At 31.5% G+C, this 18,991-nt stretch overlaps 1 protein-coding gene across 1 annotated transcript; it reads left to right on the top strand.

Annotated features, from left to right (window-relative positions):
- LOC109345757 (1-phosphatidylinositol-3-phosphate 5-kinase FAB1B-like) lies at nucleotides 8,636-18,481 on the top strand. Its single transcript, XM_019584944.1, has 12 exons — nucleotides 8,636-8,859; nucleotides 9,614-10,317; nucleotides 10,525-11,253; nucleotides 11,744-11,897; nucleotides 11,992-12,336; nucleotides 12,749-13,600; nucleotides 13,695-14,026; nucleotides 14,771-14,894; nucleotides 14,975-15,145; nucleotides 15,393-16,784; nucleotides 17,076-17,342; nucleotides 17,885-18,481. The coding sequence occupies exons 2-12, from the start codon at nucleotides 9,701-9,703 to the stop codon at nucleotides 18,221-18,223; spliced, it is 5,322 nt and encodes a 1,773-aa protein (XP_019440489.1). The 5' UTR covers nucleotides 8,636-8,859; nucleotides 9,614-9,700; the 3' UTR covers nucleotides 18,224-18,481.

Raw genomic sequence — 18,991 nt, 5'->3', positions numbered from 1 at the left:
TCATGAAAGTTAGGTTAGGTTTTTCCTTTATTAAGTAGTATAGATATGCAACTTATAGTTAATATATTTGAGGTGGTTATATAGGATTATATGGTTTTTTTAAATTAAAAATTTGAAGGGCAAAATAGGAATATATAAATTATGTCATGGTGGTGGTTACACCATGTTTTGACTTTATATATAGTATAGACTAGTGTGTACAGGCACTTCGTGCCTGCCGGCGAATATTGTGTGATACTACATATTCAATTTTTATATATTTTATTTGTTTGAATTAAAATGTATTTGTTGTGTTCGATGTACTTTATATTATATTTTTTGAATGATTATGATAATGTTTAATTTAATGTGAGATATGTGGTTAATTAATGTATTGGTGGTAGTTTCTTATAATTATATAGTTTTTTTGTAAAAATTAAATAATGTTAAAGGCAATATAGGAAATGAAAATTACACCATGAGAAAAGTTATTTCAAGTTTTGGCTTTATATATAGTATAAATATAGTATACAAGTATAAATTACCCCTCTTTTTTTCTTCCCTTGTTTTTTTTTTCTTTAATGTAGTTTTCGATGCGAATTTATATATGGTTATTATAGTTCAATTAAATCAAAATTTTATACCATTTAATGCTTTTTAACTATATGCATAACCTTCAACATAAAAATGAAATGATGGAGTAATACTTATCAATAAAATAAGAGGATTTTAGTCAAACTTCCCTAAATTGATATTAGTATGTTTAAAGTAATACATAATAAAAAGTTTTTATGCAGATTTTTTATAACATAAAGATTTCATTTTCCAAAAAAGAAGTTAAGTTTTATTAGAGATATACCTTATTCGATAATCAAAAAAGTATATGACATTATAGACTTAAATGAAGTCAAAGTTCTGACTCATCTAAAGGATAGGTCTTAGTTATTCAAATACAATATATCTTGAGACCAAAAAATATATTATTGGATTATATATTAAAACTTAGGTCACACTCTCACGATAATAAATTTAATATCCTTTTCTTTTTAATATACCAAAAAATGAAGTCAAAGGTGTTAATTATACTTCTTAATTATATGTTCACCTCGATTACCAAGGTAAGATTTATCGGTCTCAAGCTTTTAGTGACATATAATACAAGATAGGAAGCAGGGTGAAAATGAAATGAGAGATGATGCATGAAATATTTTCATATGTCATTCGAGTATAACAATTATCTTATATGTTGTGATAAGTCATTCGAGTATAACAATTATATTTCCATATAGAGTCAAAAGATGTATGTACCTCTTTTGACTTACATCTCCAAAATTGTTATAAGTACGACATTTTTTCAATTTGCATTCAGGTATTCCATTCAAGATCATCCCACTTTGATGTATGATTATTCGAGGCACGACTCGGGTCCTATCCAATAAGTGAAATCATTCTCACAACATCGAGAGTAGTTTGGTCTTGACACTAGATCTTACATGTATTACAATCCCAACCTTTGGGCATCAATCCTAATGGTAGGAACGTTGAACTGGGATGAACTTCAGCAATGAAGGATTACATTATCTAACTTTTATTCTACCAATCTTGCTAACTTCAACATTCTTTAGAAAAAAATATTCTCTTCATTCTATATTTCAATTTAGTTAATTAAATAGAATCATTTCCTAAAATAATTAAAGAATTCAAATTCAAGCAAAGTGGAATAAAATTCCTTTCATAGTATTCTCATTAATTTGCAAAGTCCTTTTAATAAGTCATTGTAACCTTTTTATTAATCTTTATATAAATTATCTTGAAAATACAACTGGAACCAATAGTGTTAGATGATTAAGAAAGAGCCTAGTGGCGCATAAAGAATAAGAAAAGCCAACCTTTTGAAACTCCTTTAATTAAATGTACACATCTGCTGTCACACATATTATGCCACTTAATGTCTCATGGACATGTGATTGGTCAGAAAAAATATATTTAAATTAAATTTTAATTATTAAATATTTTTCTGACCAATCTTAAGCTCATAATACATGGAGTGACACAAAGTGTGGGACAACAGATTGCTCTTTTAATTACTAGCTTAAACTCAATTATCAATTGATTGTTATAATTTCAAAGAGTGCAAGTTGTAAAAGCTGCTTTTAACTTTAATTGTTCAACGATTAAATACAAAATTTTCAACCTTCAAGGATCTAGATCAAAGTATTTATTAATTTGTTTAATGGAAACCAATTTCCATATTTAATAATATTTATGTATTGTTACCATAAAGATTTTTACATTATTAATACATCATTCATTTGTATTATTTTTCGAAAAGACAATGATGAATTGATGTTTAAATATTAATGGTAAATAAATGAGTGACAATGTATACAAAATTTATATTGTTTGTGTATACATTTGATAATGAGTATCATGATATTCGCATTGTGGGTAGACATGTGAAAATGACACTTATTCTTTAATGTTGTTTTTAAAAATGAAAAAAGATCTTTTTTCTAATAATAGGATATTCTAATAGCTTAGCAATATAAATACTTTGGCCTACCAATAAGGCGATGATCAAGTGGTGTAAAATATCATTAGATTCTTAAAACGACAAAAAAGTCAAGAGTTTGATTCTAATTTCGAGTGAATAACACTTGTTAGGAGAGGAAATCATGCACTCCGAAAATAATTAGTCTTTATAAATAGGGTGAGAGAACTTTTGGTAGTACAAGAAAATACTTTGGCCTAACTTATCAGTTTTTTGGGTATCCCATCAATCTTATGAGTAATAACTAATCTCTTTACGAGTGTGTAACTGTCTCTTCCAACAAATATCGTTTTTATGAATCGAGCTTTTGACCTTTTGACCTATCTGAAATCTAATAAGACCTTATACCACTAAATCAACTTGACTAAGTCTAGATTCTTCCTTAACTAGAAGCCTTGAACAACTACCATCAAGAATCTGCCTCTTAAATGATGGTGAAGGTTTATCCAACTCTTGGGAAACTTGGATGGTGTCCAATTTTACACGTTGTGATGAATGTGATGGCGCCAATGGCAATACAAGTTTGGGAAAAATATATTTTTTTCACCAAAAGATTTGACATTATGTGAAACACTTATGTATATTTTTTATTATTATGTGAAATCATGGAATTAAAATAATCACACATAACTTACTTGTTATATATGACGTGTGTAGTATGATGAAACATATTTGGATCGGATCCTTCTTTATACTACAAAGTCTAGTACTGAATGAAGATTACGATATGTGATAAAAAAATTATTTAACGGATACGATTTGAATTATTTTTTAAAATAAAAAATTTTAGAATTACGAAAACAAAATTTCCCTCACATTCTAATGCGTAATGTTATATTCTCTTACTATATCTCATACTAATCGTCATACCTAGAAGAAAACGATACATATAACTTATAAATCAATTATTAATAAATAAAATATTACACTATGATATTTATTATTTTCTTGTAGGTAAGAGGATTAATAAAAAAATTTAGTATCAGAATATATCATTCTGGTATTCCAATATCATACTCTTCCATTATGAATATGTGTTGCATAAGTTCTATATGTTTAGTTGCAATAAAAGTGGTGTGTGTCCCAAGACAAATTTAACTAGCAAATTTATGGGTTTGAATGTGGAAGTTATGACTTTAGAGATGATTTCAACTAACTAAACCAAAAGTCTCTCGTGTTGTAAAGAATTAGAAATAATCACTATTCCAGAATAACAAAACAATTACTTTTAAAGTTGACATTCAATGGTGTTTTTTAGGTGTTATCTATATGAACATAGTATAATATAGGGTTAAATTCAGCAATGCTTTTGAAGCATTGTAGAAAGTAAACATTTAACCGCGATCACTAAAACAAGCACGGTTAAATATTTACTTTTTAAATAAGGCAAAATCTCTCTCAGACATTATATCAAACACATAACAAACATGCTTAATTCCACCACATTTACAGGAGATTTGACAATAGAAACATCATTCTGAAAACTCAATTCATAGATGACAAATCTATGAATTTTCTCTCTCCCTTAACTGAAGAAATAAGATGACAAAAAAAACATAGTTGAGATTCAATATAATAAGAATCAAATCAAAATTTACATAGAACGTATGGATGAAAAAATAATAACCAAATACAAGAATTACATACAAAGATTACAAGTTTGGTAAATCACCAACAACTCCACCTAGATTCAACATTGACATTTTCTATATTATAAAACAAGCAGTTAATGTAGATGTAAATGCAAACAATAAGAGTGAATCAAAGAGAAATAAATACGGTAAAATAAGATAATGATTCACCTTATGTTCGAAGAGAAAAACCAAAAGTTAATAACTTGTTTGCTTGAAGAGAGAAACTAAGAGAAAAAGAAGAGTAAGATACATGGAATAGTTTTGCTTTTAAATCTGCAAAGATTCGCATTCACTAAAATAAGTTTGTTTGAATTTATGACTTTTAACCGCGCTCATTAAAGTAAGCAGTTTTAAATATGTGACTTTTAACTATGCTCGTTGTAAAGAGTGTTGTTGATATGTCATCTTTAACATAACTCATTTAAGCAAGTGTTGTTAAATAAATTCAAATCAATAACGATTACTTAAAAAAGTGTTGTTGAATATCTTAGGCAAATATACAACAACGCTCATTGAAACAAGCGTTGATGAAGTTATATCCGCATATTAAATTTAACAGCACTTGCTTAAAAGAGCGTTGTTCCTTCTTCTATTTAATAGTGTTGTGCTAGAAAACGGGGTTGAATAACCATTGTTATATACGAATTCTAACCTGTACTGAATAGAATTATTCAAATAACAAATTTGTCTTTCAAATTAAGATAAATTTTAAGATATTGCCTTTGAAATCCATGAGATAAATTTCATCATTACCCTTATTGTTGTAGATATCATTACCCTTTGAAATCATGTATACCTTTTAACATTGTTTATCTTTGAATTCATGTGTTCGAGTTGGCAAAGCAAACAAACCCAAAACTCGACGTGATCGTGGATGAATTATTTTTTCAATAATTTTAAAATTGATGAAGACAAAGTTTGATGAATTTTAATTCGAGTGGATGTATTGTAGACAGCAATATTAAATAGAATGTTAAACATTAATCAAAGAGTATAAGCATGGTTATCCGAGTAATTAAATGCTTCCAATATTTAAAAATTCACGTTTGATAAAGGTTATAAGTTATAATGCTCTCAATGTTAAATGATAAAGTATTAAATGAAAGAATGAATATATCTAATATATTTTTTTGGGTACATATATATTTAATATCTTGAAAAGATATACGGCGTTTATTTTTATTTTCTGCAGAATTTTAGCTAAAAGTTTAGGTGAATTTAATTTTTAGTGATTGTCACTTTTCCTTTTGAAGTTTCTTATTAACTTTTTAATAAAATAACTTAGACTTATTTTGATTTAATAATTCAATTAGCTCATATGATAAAACTTAAGTTGGTGAACATTGACATAATTTTAAGGTTGCGAATTCGAATAATAAAAAAATATTTTTATTTTTTTGTACTACTGAGAATATTATCTCATTTTTTTAGGTAAAGAATTAATTTTTCGGAGTTCGTAATTGCCCCTCACTTATCCTCGTTATATCTAATTAGATGAGAATTTCGTATAGATAATAAAGCTAAAAACTACATGACTATTTTATGCATTTGCCAAATCTTTGAATATTAAAATCAAATTAATGGTAAACCAAAATATGTCAAATAAGTAATAATTAAGAAAACAGCAGCATACAATGATGTTCTTATTTGTACTTTTCAATATTTATTTCCAAAAATATTAGCATCCCTTCTTCATCAATGTGTTAAGTTATCTCCCGAAATGAGATGCTCCAATACTGGAATATGATGAAATGAAAAAAATTAAAATTTTTATTTGTTGAACTTAAAAAATTTAGATCCTTAATATTTTTTTAGTGTTATGTGTCAAAATCTATCGGGAGATAATTCCAGCCCCTACCTTCTTAGCAATATATTTAAATAATGAATATAATAACTTCAAGTAATATAATATTACTATAATTTAAAAATAATTAGAAACTTTTTTTTAAATGATTTGAAACAATACATCCGAAATTTAGAATAAAATATAACAACTAATACCTTTTTGAATTATAGCTATTATTAATATATATAGCACGTAATATAGCATTGTCTTGTGTTCTTTATATATTTAAATACAATTAACAAATCTAATTCTATAATTCTATTGATAACATTTAGTTATATAATACGATTTTTAAGGATTTGAAGAACATTGACAAAGCTGAGGAGAAATAATTTTTATTAGAATTAATGTATTTCAGGAAATGAATTCATATTTAGTATCACTTTGGGTTAATATGACAATAAAATATTTTCTTTTTGGAAAATGCTTATTTAATGTAACAAAATTATTATTGGTTGATAATATGTAAATATTGAAAGCATTTTTATAGACCTGTATAACATTTTTTATTCATTAGAGCCTTTGAGATTCAGTCCAATAAACTTTTGTTTAAAAAAAAGAAGAGAAATATTGGATTTTTGCAAATCAATTTTTGCTTATTTTTGCTTTTCCATATTTCAAATAAAAGCTTGTGATCTTTGTAATTATGATGTTCCCATAATAAGTTTCATTGACCAAAAGAAGAAAACTTATAGCATAAGATTTTTAATATACAACAACCATGTCCAAACATGTTTAAAGAATCACTGATAAGAAAGAAAAAAAATATATGCATCAATGATTTAAAAGTTTTTACATTATTATTGTATTATCTATAATTCATTTTTAATCATTAGATAAAAGTAATAAAATAAATAGTGAATAAATAGATTAGATGAATGAAGCATATAAAGAAGTTTAAAAGTACACATTGGCAACAACAAAAAAAGGAAGTTTTAAATTATATATTGACCAAAAATATAAGGAAGTTTAAAATTACACATTGACCAAAAAAAAATATAGAGAGAATGGTACAACTATTTATATGCACTTTAATTTATTCATTATTTTTTTAATGTTAGATATCTTTTCTTTAAAAATTCATAACAATGGATACCATTCATTATATTTTATTGTTAAATTTATGTATCATTTAAGAGATTAATCTAAACAAATCCATTTTTGGTATTATTATAGATATCCTCTCTTTGAGTAAGAAATTGATCCCTTTTGAATATGTCTTGACAATCCACTTAATAAGTGTCGTTCTAAAAAATCGAATATTTAACTTTTTAATATTTTTAGAATCTAATGAAACTTTATACTATTAGATCAATATGTTGTTGGATTAATTTATCCATTTCATACATAGAAATAAGCACCAACATCCTTATTATGGGACAAAAATTAAAAGAATGTTAGCTGGTTCTTATCTAAATAATAATATAAGGTTGGTGTGTGAATAATTATTTGTGGGCCACTTTGGTTTTATTATTGACTTAATAATGCCTTTATTATTGACTTTGGAAAATAAATAAATAAATAATATTCTCAATGTACATACAACTCTTGTGGCGGCGGTTGATTGTATTTTGGTTCACATGATTGGAGCAAAAAGACAAAAATAAATTTATGTCCATTCCATTATTCATATTTAGATTTTAAATATAAGTATAATTAATAAAATGTGAGTAATATATAAATAGTGGGTACCAACGTGACATTGGTCTAGTGTTAGAATGTTCCACTGGATACTCGAGGTTGATAGTTCGATTTCTGTGAACAATATTTATTGGGAGGGGCAATCACAAATCTCGAAAGTGATTAATTCCTTACCTAAAAAAAGGTGAAAAAATACCTTAATAGTACCCAAAAAATATAAATAGTGAGCATAAGTTTTTACATTATCATCATTTGGTACTAATATATTAGTTAATCTTGAATTTTAAATAAATGTAAATGATATAATAATAATATAAAAATTTTATATACCATGTTTAACTTTTTTAAGTAATCAAATATAACCACATATAGTTTGGATATGGTAAGAGTAGACTATTATTCCAAGCAAACATATTCAAATATTAAAATTTCAAATCCTTGAATTTGAATTAAATCACCATTTTATCTTTTTGGTTGGTAAAAAAAGAATATAACAAATCTAAAAATAACCAATTTCCCTAATTCCAAGTGACCCAAACCTCACATTTGATTAATACTATAAACCAAATCGTTAAACCCATGACAATATTTGCGCATTTTTTTCTCTCGAATTAACACAAAATTATATATTAATTAACAATCTAAGAAAAACATCCACTATTTTCTCATTGTTTAGTTAAAGGAAAGATATGATTGGAAATTTGAATTGATATTTACTTTTGTCACTAGACCATATACACATTTTCTGTCTCACACACTTTGTATCATTCGATATATCAAGAGATGTAATTGACTAGAAAAAATATTTAACAATTATAGTTTTAACTTCAATAATTTTTTTAACCAATCAGAGTTGATAGCACAAAAAAATGGGTTAGTAGATATGGTCCCATGCTTATAGGATATACGTTAAAGAGAATAGAAGAAAAAGTAAGAAAACTCAGAAAGTGCTTTCACTCATTTGCCACAACTCATTACAACAAAAGTGATTTTTTTTCTCTTCATTCTCATTGACCCTTCTCGTTTTCTTCATATCTGTTTAAAACGGATAAATATGCCTCAAGAATTGCACAATCTTCAATTTCCCAAATTATTAATTCACTAATACAATATTCTTTGATCATGTTTCATTGATGATCAAGATTCGTAATTGAAGCTATTTTCGATTATTTCTGCATCATATCTTATCTGGGTCGATCTTTGTTTCAGTAAAAATCATCTCTTTCACCATACCCTTTTCTCTGTTTCAGTTTTAATGATGAAGTTGAATATTCTATGTGTTTCAATGGGAATGAATTTTTCATGATTAGCATTGGATTGATATGGCTTCACAATTTTGCTGCTTTCTTTGACTAAGTAAACGGTTATTCTTTTGCATTGACTTAAGAAATATTGTTTTGACCATTTTTGAGTTTGAATTTTTCCTTGAAGCTGTGTTTTTTTTATAATCTTGCATGTGATGATGATGGTGTAAGTGCTGAAAAGTTCTCTTCAATTCTCCATTGACTTCAGAAACTTTTGAATTTGATATATAATATATATGTTTTAGTCCTCATTAAATTGAATTGGTTGAACTGTAGAAATTGTTGATTCTAAAATTTCTGCAATAAAATTAGGTTGGTGTAAGGTATTGGCATAGTTCCCTATCTATGATTCTGTTATTGATTGATTTTTTTCCTCGGAATAACAAAAAGTCGATTTTCGAATGTTTAGTTCTTGTACAAAATAACATACTTTATAACTGGATCAGTGGATTGTTTTTTCAACCATTGATTAAATTATGATAGATTTATTAGTTTCATGGAATGTAATGGAAAAAGAGAACCACATATTATCTCGGCGAGGTTAGGATTGTTTGCTAGATTCAGCTTCTGAGGGTTTTTTGTCAGAGTTGTAACTTGTAAGTAAGTAGCATAGATTCTCTTGGATTGATTATTTCTCGGTTTTTCATTTTTTTTGTAGAGGGTGAATTTTCAAGTTTGAATATATGCTGTTTCGGATTGGAAAATGGGCATGTCATAATGAGCTGGGAAGCAAGGTTGTTTGTTAATGGATGCCGGCGATACATTCTGTGAGGTTGTCAGTCTCATCAAATCATGGTTTCCTTGGCGAAGTGAACCAGCGAATGTTTCTAGGGATTTTTGGATGCCCGACCAGAGTTGTAGATTATGCTACGAGTGTGATTCTCCCTTCACCTTATTTAACCGTAGACACCATTGTCGTCTTTGTGGGCGAATTTTCTGTGGCAAGTGTACAACAAACTCAGTTCCTACCCCTTCTAGAAGCCAAAAGAATTCATGGAAGAAGAGTAAGAGGATTCGTGTATGCAATTATTGTTACCGACAATGGGAGCAGGGGATAGTTGCTTTTGATAACGGGATTCAGGTCTCCAATTTGGATCCTATTTCTTCGCTAATGACTTCAAGCTTGGTCAGCATTGAAACCAGTTGCACTGCTATCAGTAGTAACGTTACTCTTAGCTCCTTGCCTTATTCAGTTAGCTCTCATCAAATAATGCAGCAGGGTTTCAGTCCGAGCGAGCATCAATCACCTGTAAGGAGAAACGGCGTTGATAGGGAATCTGTCTCATCATTAACAGGGAGGAATGCTATTGTAGCAGACCAAGGGGACCAATTATCAAAGCAATATGGATTCTCAATCAACAGGTATTGTATTGTTTCTCTTTGGCTCACCAATACAGAGGAATGAACTTTTGTTTGATCATTTATCTCGATATTTTTACTCCGTTCTTCATGTTATCTTCATATTTTTACTCCGTTCTTCATGTTATCTTGATATTTTTACTCCGTTCTTCATGTTATCTTGATATTTTTAGTCCTCATGTTATCTTGATACTTTTACTCTTGCTTCAGGAGTAATGATGAAGATGAGTACAGTGTATATCAATCAGATTCTGAAACAACGCGTCATGTGAATGACTACGATGTCCAAGTTGATTCTGATGGCATAAATGAAACTAATGGCTTACCGAAAGTGCATCCTGGTAGAGAAGACAATGCAAAAGTCTCTCCGGAGAAGCACGGTTTTGAGGCACATAGTTTGGAAGAAACCCAAACTATTGGAAAGAATGAAGATGAACCTGACATCTGTGATGAAAATGAAGCCGTTTCCTCTGTATTTGTTTCAGACGATGCTGATTCCGGACCTGTTGATTTTGAAAATAATGGACTTATCTGGCTCCCTCCTGAACCAGAAGACGAGGAAGATGAGAGGGAAAGTGTTTTGTTTGACGACGATGATGATGATTATGATGGAAATGTCACAGGAGAGTGGGGGTATCAGCGAACAACAAGCAGTTTCGGAAGTGTGGAATATGGCTATAGAGATAGGTCAGGTGAGGAGCACAAGAAGGTCATGAAGAATGCAGTATATGGGCACTTTAGGGCTTTGGTAACTCAGCTTTTAGAAGTTGAAAATCTACCGGTTAAAGATAATGAACAAAACAGTTGGTTGGAGATCATCATATCTTTGTCATGGGAAGCTGCTAGCTTATTGAAACCAGATATGAGCAAAGGGGGAGGGATGGACCCGGCCGGATATGTGAAAATCAAATGCATTGCTTGTGGAAGCCGCATCGAAAGGTAAATGCTATAATTTAAATGACTTCTTATTTGGAATATCTTTGAAATGACTGGCAATATTTCATGTGCTCCTCGATCAATATTAATTCAGTTCATCAATCTGAACGATATTTAGCAATGGTCTAAACTCTAATGGATTTTGATGTGTCATAAGACATCTATGCTAATATACATTTGCTGAACCTAAGGCCGGATTATCTCATTTCTCTTGTGCATAAATATTGTTGTCTCACAAAACTTGTGTCTGACGTGGATATATAGAAAGTAATGACATACACAAGTCTATTTTATTTAATGTCTGAAAATCTGCATCCACGTATAAAATTGGAACTAAATTTAGCTCACATGACTTTAAGTTGATTTCTAGCTCTTAATTCCTGTTGAAATCCATAGTATCACATTAAACTTTTCCATCAGTTAAAGAGAACTTTTCACATGTTACTGACTTTCTATTCCTTTTACCTGACTTATTGGATTTATATTCTCTCAGTGCGGTGGTCAAAGGAGTTGTTTGTAAGAAAAATGTGGCTCATCGACAAATGATGTCAAAACTGGATAAACCTCGGTTGTTGATCATCGGAGGGGCTCTTGAGTATCAGCGTGTTACAAACCTCTTTTCTAGTGTAGATACCCTTTTGCAGCAGGTTGTAATTGCGTATCATTTTTTGACTTGCTTGGTTGTGGTACAGAGGCTATTATAATTAGTTCATGCTAATCTGTTTACTTACTCTTATTTAGGAAATGGACCATCTGAAGATGGCAGTGGCGAAGATAGCTGCACACAATCCGGATGTCCTTTTGGTAGAGAAATCAGTTTCTCGATATGCACAGGAGTATCTTCTTGCAAAAAAGATATGTCTGGTTCTAAATCTGAAGAGGCCGCTTTTGGAGCGCATAGCACGCTGTACAGGAACTCAAATAGTGCCATCAGTTGATCAACTTTCATCACAGAAGTTGGGCTACTGTGAGAAATTTCATGTCGAAAAGTTTGTGGAAGACTTAAGTAGTGGTGGTCAGTCTAAGAAAAAAACACTGAAAACACTTATGTTTTTTGAAGACTGCCCTAAACCGCTTGGCTGCACAGTAAGTCTTATTTAATCAATTATGAGATGTATAATTGAAAAAAATTTATAAAAAATGAGGGAGACTCTAACAAAATACACTTAATGTGTATGCCCTCTCATATTTTATTATCATCTTGGTCTTGTCCTTCTCACTTTTAACTTCTAAGGTAGATTGTTTTTAACATGCTATCAAACCTTCTTTGACCAACCAATCAAGATTCAACGGTTTGCTTTTTCGATGGTTCAATTCAAGCCCAAAGGGTTTTTGTGTGATAGGCCATGTTAGAGATATGAACAAAAACCATTGTTTGGCTTTCTCATTACAGTTTAAGTTTTCGAGATAGTTGGTTCTTGACATATTTTTTGCAAGAAATTTCATCTAAGATGTTTTGAGATTGTGTAGTATGAGATGTTCATTTATAATCTTACAGATTTTACTGAGAGGTGCTGATGAGGATGAACTGAAGAAGGTAAAGCATGCGGTCCAGTATGGAGTTTTTGCTGCGTATCATTTGGCATTGGAGACGTCTTTTCTTGCCGATGAAGGAGCTTCACCTCTGCCAGAACTTCTGTTGAACAGTTTGGTCATTCCAAATAAATCACTATCTGCTGGGAGATCCATCTCAACAGTGCCTGGTTTTTGTCTTCCTGGCAATATAAACTCTCCGGGGACTGAAAATGGGACCGAACCACGGAGAAGCAAAAGTGTCCCCATTTCTGATCTAGCGTCGTTAGTCAGAAATATAGAACCCTTTCTGCCTAATGGTCCTTCTACTGCCTTTTACCCCTCTCTTGCTGTTTCAGAAAATGCAATTCCAGATTCATGCCATAAGAAATTTCTTCCATGTACAAGTGAAGAATCATGTGAAATGGACCCCAATCAACTTCTAGTGCCAGAAACTTCCGTGGTTAAAAACACTGCGACAGTCATAGACAATCATCCTTCGGGAAATAGCTGTGAAGATCAAGGCATTTTGGCTGACACTCCTCAAAATGGTGACAACAAAGTCTCTACAGATCAAATAATTGGATCAGAGTTGTTATCTACAGAAGATGTCCAAAACCAACCCGAGAATCCTGTAATTGTGAATGAAGAGCAAGACCCTCTAAAAGAAGAGTTTCCTCCATCACCCTCTGACCAACAAAGCATTTTGGTGTCTTTGTCATCCCGTTGTGTATGGAAGGGAACTGTATGTGTGAGGGCCCATCTCTTCCGAATTAAATACTATGGCAGCTTTGATAAACCTTTGGGTCGGTTTCTGCGAGACAATTTATTTGATGAAGTAAGTTTACTATTTGGGAATGAATGTGATTTATTATTAGAACTATGAAAATAGCTTTGAGTTTTGACACTTAGTAAGGTTTTTTTGTTTTCAGGGTTATCGATGTCATTCTTGTCAAATGCCATCAGAATCACATGTGCATTGTTATACTCATCGACAAGGAACACTAACGATATCAGTCAAGAAATTACCAGAAATTAACCTACCAGGTGCAAGGGATGGAAAGATTTGGATGTGGCACAGGTGCTTGCAGTGTCCAAGAGCCTATGGTTTTCCTCCGGCTACACGAAGAATAGTAATGTCTGATGCTGCTTGGGGTTTATCATTCGGGAAATTTTTGGAGCTAAGTTTCTCAAATCATGCTGCAGCGAGCAGGGTGGCAAGCTGCGGTCATTCTCTACATAGAGACTGTCTGCGCTTTTATGGGTAATTATTTTGTCTAAGAAGTAAAGCATTTATCTGATCCATGTTTTATCGATGCTTTCTATGTAAGTGTATCAAAACTGCTGTTTTTATGGGCTTGATCTTTAAATTATATACACCTTGTTCGGATGTTCTTATTTTGACGAAAAATATCTTGTAAAAGGGCGGCCTAGTGCACGAGGCTCCCACTTAGTGGGGTCTAGGAAAGGTAAATGTACGTAGTCTTACCTCTGCAAGCGGAGAGTCTGTTTCCAGGATTTGAACCTGTGACCTCATGGCCACTAAGCAACAACCATGTATTACAGATAATGTTTGGATGAGTTCTATTGTCAAAGCACCAAAATACATAATTTTTCTCTAGATAATTTTGGTGTTTCTTAAAAAGACTTCTTTTATAATATAAAATAGTTGTTCAAACATGAAATAGTTTTCGCTTACCCAAAAAATAAAATAGTTTTTTAAAAAGACCTTTAAAACAATATTGTAAATAAGGAACTTGTTTTAGAAGCGCATTCAAGTGAGCCCTTATTTAAATGAATGACTTTATTTGAGATATCAGTGATTATGTTAAAGTCAATATTTTCTGTTCTTTTCAGTTTGATGGATTATTATGAAAACAATATAAACTTGTTTGTTTCACTGTGTTATTCAAGAATATGGACCTTGTTTGTATCTATATATGTATTATGCAACATTTTTGCTGAACTCCTTCGTCCTTCGTGTACCATACTCATATTTCTCTCGCAGATTCGGGATGATGGTTGCTTGTTTTCGATACGCATCAATTGATGTTCACTCAGTCTACCTTCCTCCACACAAACTGGAGTTTGATTATGGGAAGCAAGATTGGATACAAAAAGAGTTAGATGAGGTTATTATATATATTCGTAGTCTTGGATTTTAAAATTTGTTCATTCATATGATGGAGGACCTAATTTCTAGTTGTAACAGGTGGTTAACAGGGCAGAGCTTTTATTTTCCGAGGTACTCAATGCTCTTGATCAAATTGAAGATAAAAGATCTAGTGCTGTTCCAGGTAGTAGTGGCCTTAAAACAGCCGATTTAAGAAGGCAAGTTGCCGAGTTGGAGGGTGTTTTGCAAAAGGAGAAAGTAGAATTCGAGGTGAGGTCTTGTGTTATTAATACTAAAAAACTATAGCCGCATTAGTCATAGTGGTCTTGATTTTTGTCCATTTTTCATTGTTTTTTTAATCATGTTGTGTTGTTTATATCCTTCTCTCGACCAATTTATATTTCCCGATTTTTGTGAAACTTACAGGAAGTTTTGTTAAGTTCTACTAGTAAAGCAATATTTATATACTGTATGCTTTTTAAGGTTTGTGATTTACTATCTCTTCTTTCTATTTTAGGAAGAACTTCAAAAGATTTGGAACCAGGAAAAGATAAAGGGTCAGCCTTTGATTGACATTCTCGAAATCAATCGATTGCAGAGGCATTTACATTTCCAGTCTTACATATGGGACCACCGTCTTAAATATGCAGCGTCATTGTTAACTAATTCCAGTAAAAAAAGTACTACAACTGGTTCAGTTCCTGAGGAAAAGGAGAGATCCATTGATGAAAATCAGTTGAATGTTAATCCGAATCCGGTGGATTCGAAGTTTGACGAAAGCCCCACCCTTGCAGAGGGAGTTGATGGCAACATATCCCAATTTGATGTATCTCATAAAGTTGACATGGCCAACAATATAAATCATGATAAAGATGACCAGTATAATAATAGTTCAATCAGAAAAAGTTTAACTGATACCCTTGATGCAAAATGGACAGGCGAAAACCACTCCGGATTTGGAATTCAAAAGGACAATACTACCGTAAATCCTGATACATCTACAGGAGATTCTTTGACGATCACTACACAGAAAGAAGCATGCAATCCCGGAGATTACACAGAAGACCAGAATGGCCCTAAGAGCATCTATTCTGCTTACAGGGGTAGTGATAATAATATGGAAGACTCTTTAAGATGGTTCTATCGCCAAGTTAACAGTAACTTTTTTGCCGGTACACAGAAGTTTGATACACCGGTTGATTGCAATCCTTATTATGTATCAACCTTACGGGAGCTGGAACTCCAAGGTGGGGCAAGGCTGCTTCCGCCGGTTGGGGTTAACGACACTGTGATTCCAGTTTATGATGACGAACCCTCAAGTATTATAGCTTATTCTTTAATGTCGCTAGAATATCACCCCAAACTGACTGATGAAGGAGAGAGATCAAAAGATGGGAACGAATTGCCGCATTCATATTCTTCTGATTCAAGCAACTTCCATTTTTTTCATTCTGATGAAATAGCTACTGATTCTCAGAGAAGTTTTACGTCAGTTGAGGATATGATGACCGCCTCTGGCTCTCGTAACTCATCAATGCTAGATCCGATGTTAAATACAAAGGCTATGCATGCCAGAGTTTCATTCGAAGATGATAGTCCTCATGACAAGGTAAAATACTCCGTGACTAGTTACTATGCCAAACGATTTGAAGCCTTAAGAAGGATTTGTTGTCCTTCAGAGCTTGACTATATAAGGTCTCTGAGTCGCTGTAAGAAATGGGGAGCTCAAGGTGGAAAGAGTAATGTATTCTTTGCAAAAACCTTAGACGATCGCTTTATCATCAAACAAGTCACCAAAACTGAGCTTGAATCGTTTATTAAATTTGGTCCTGAGTACTTCAGGTACCTTTCCGAATCAATAGACTCGAGAAGTCCAACATGCCTGGCAAAGATTCTTGGTATATACCAGGTATGTACTTCATATTTTGTCGGTCGAGATGAAGGGTCTGCTAAGCTCAATTTTAAAATCAAAGTGACAAAATTTCTGATTACATTACCTGAAAAAAACAACCATAGCACTTATATTCATCCAAATCCTGGGATGTGTTGTACAGGTTACTGAAAATTCAATTGATATTTCATGTAATAAATCATATCTTCAGTTTATTGGCAATTGATTTAACACATTATTCTTATTTTGCCCCACTTAATTACATATCTTAACTACTTAATTTACGGATGACTTTTTTTTCCTCGAAAGATTACAACAAAGCATCTGAAAGGAGGGAAAGAATCAAAGATGGATATTTTGGTTATGGAGAATCTTTTATTTAGGAGGACTGCGACAAGACTTTATGATCTTAAAGGATCTTCAAGGTCTCGGTATAATCCAGATTGTAACGGGAAAAACAAAGTTCTTCTGGACCAGAATTTGATTGAAGCAATGCCAACTTCTCCTATTTTTTTGGGAAACAAGGCAAAACGGTTGTTAGAGAGAGCTGTCTGGAATGATACCGGTTTTCTTGCCGTAAGTGTCAAAACTCTAATTGCCTTATTTCCTTTGTTTATTGCTTTGAAGCGTCTGAGTTTACGTCTAGAGTGTCTACTTGCATGTACATGTTTCTGTTGGGCTGCAACCAATCAAAATCTTAACATCGCTTCATATTAATTGTAATAAGGACTTTGTTGTCTTTCTAAATTGTTACTCCCATGATCAATAAACATTTGATTGGTTGTCCCTAATAGTCGTCACAGCCATGTTGTTCGCATATCCATATTGGACACTTCATGAACACTTCTTAACATTTTTACATTTGCTTTTTGAATTTTATACCGTCGAAGATAGAGATGTTTAACATATTATTATGTTTACAATTACTCACAAGAAATGTCATATTTTTTAGTTCAATATTTGTGCGTTTATGTTAACCTTATATAAATTTTACATATTATATCATTTTCGTCTCCTAAAATTTTCAAAATCCGTCGAAACCTCGTGTCGATGTCCATCTTTCCTAGAATGTGCTATGGTCTATGCCATTTATTTGTGACATTGATCATCTTATGCAGTCAATTGATGTAATGGACTACTCATTACTTGCTGGGGTCGATGAAGAGAAGAACGAATTATTCATCGGAATCATCGATTTCATGAGGCAGTATACATGGGACAAGCACCTTGAAACATGGGCAAAAGCTTCAGGAATCCTTGGAGGACCAAAGAATGCACTTCCAACAGTTATATCACCAAAACAATACAAGAAAAGGTTCAGAAAAGCAATGTCTACTTACTTTCTCATGCTTCCAGATCAATGGTCTCCACCAAATCTCATTCCTAGTAATTCTCACTCCGATTTATGTGTCGAAGACAACAACAAAAACAACAAGAACAACAACAACACACAATAATCTAGGAATTCTGCTGAATGGATGATTCTTTGATGCCATGTTTTGTAAATTTTACCTTTGATACCTTAGTTTGTATAGGAATTCTTTTGGTTCATATGTTATTTTTGGTAATGAGACATGATCAGATATTTGTTAGAATATACCATAAAAAAGGGTGTTAGAAGGCACAGGGGTGAGAATATTTGATGACCTCTTGAGTTTTTGTACAAAACTTTAGCCATTTATATTGATAATACCTTCATATTACTGATTTTTTTTAATAATTTGATGATATTTATTCTGTTATGTGATAAATAAGTTACAGGAAAATAATGATATGATTTACTACTGTGATACTCTGAAGAGTACTAAGCTGGTTTTATCAACAAGGTTCTTCCAAATTTGTATTATTTCAATAGTTAAAGTTAAGTATATAACTTTTAAATGTTTTTTCTTTACATAAAAAATAGTCACATATATTATATTTTCATTAAACTAAACTTTCAACAATTATTTACATTAATTAGTTACTGTTGATTTTCCTTTACATGTCTTGAATTTTTGTCCCCCTCTTCTGTTTTTTTCAGCAATTGTCTTTTTCCTAAAAATAAACTTGTAATTATGCAACTTGGATATTATAAACTTATATGCTTTAAGATCATAAAGAGGCATATAGACAAATTTATTGTTATTTGATTAGAAAATCATCATAATTTTCCATTCTTTTTTTGGTAAAGAAAAATCGTATTAAACCGAGCACAGGGAGTGTCCGCCGAAGAATATATAAAA

The sequence above is a fragment of the Lupinus angustifolius genome, chromosome LG04 (assembly GCF_001865875.1).
Source record: "Lupinus angustifolius cultivar Tanjil chromosome LG04, LupAngTanjil_v1.0, whole genome shotgun sequence".
In the NCBI taxonomy this organism is placed as follows: domain Eukaryota; kingdom Viridiplantae; phylum Streptophyta; class Magnoliopsida; order Fabales; family Fabaceae; genus Lupinus; species Lupinus angustifolius.
Note: the sequence above shows the minus strand (reverse complement) of the source record. Positions and strands in the feature narration are given on the sequence as shown.

Bases quoted from the DNA above. Each gene is read 5' to 3' on its own strand.
- LOC109345757 (XM_019584944.1), top strand. From the start codon at position 9,701: ATGGATGCCGGCGATACATTCTGTGAGGTTGTCAGTCTCATCAAATCA. The intron at 14,895-14,974 runs GTTATTATATAT...TAGTTGTAACAG, and splicing joins TACAAAAAGAGTTAGATGAG to GTGGTTAACAGGGCAGAGCT. The intron at 16,785-17,075 runs GTATGTACTTCA...TTTCCTCGAAAG, and splicing joins AGATTCTTGGTATATACCAG to ATTACAACAAAGCATCTGAA.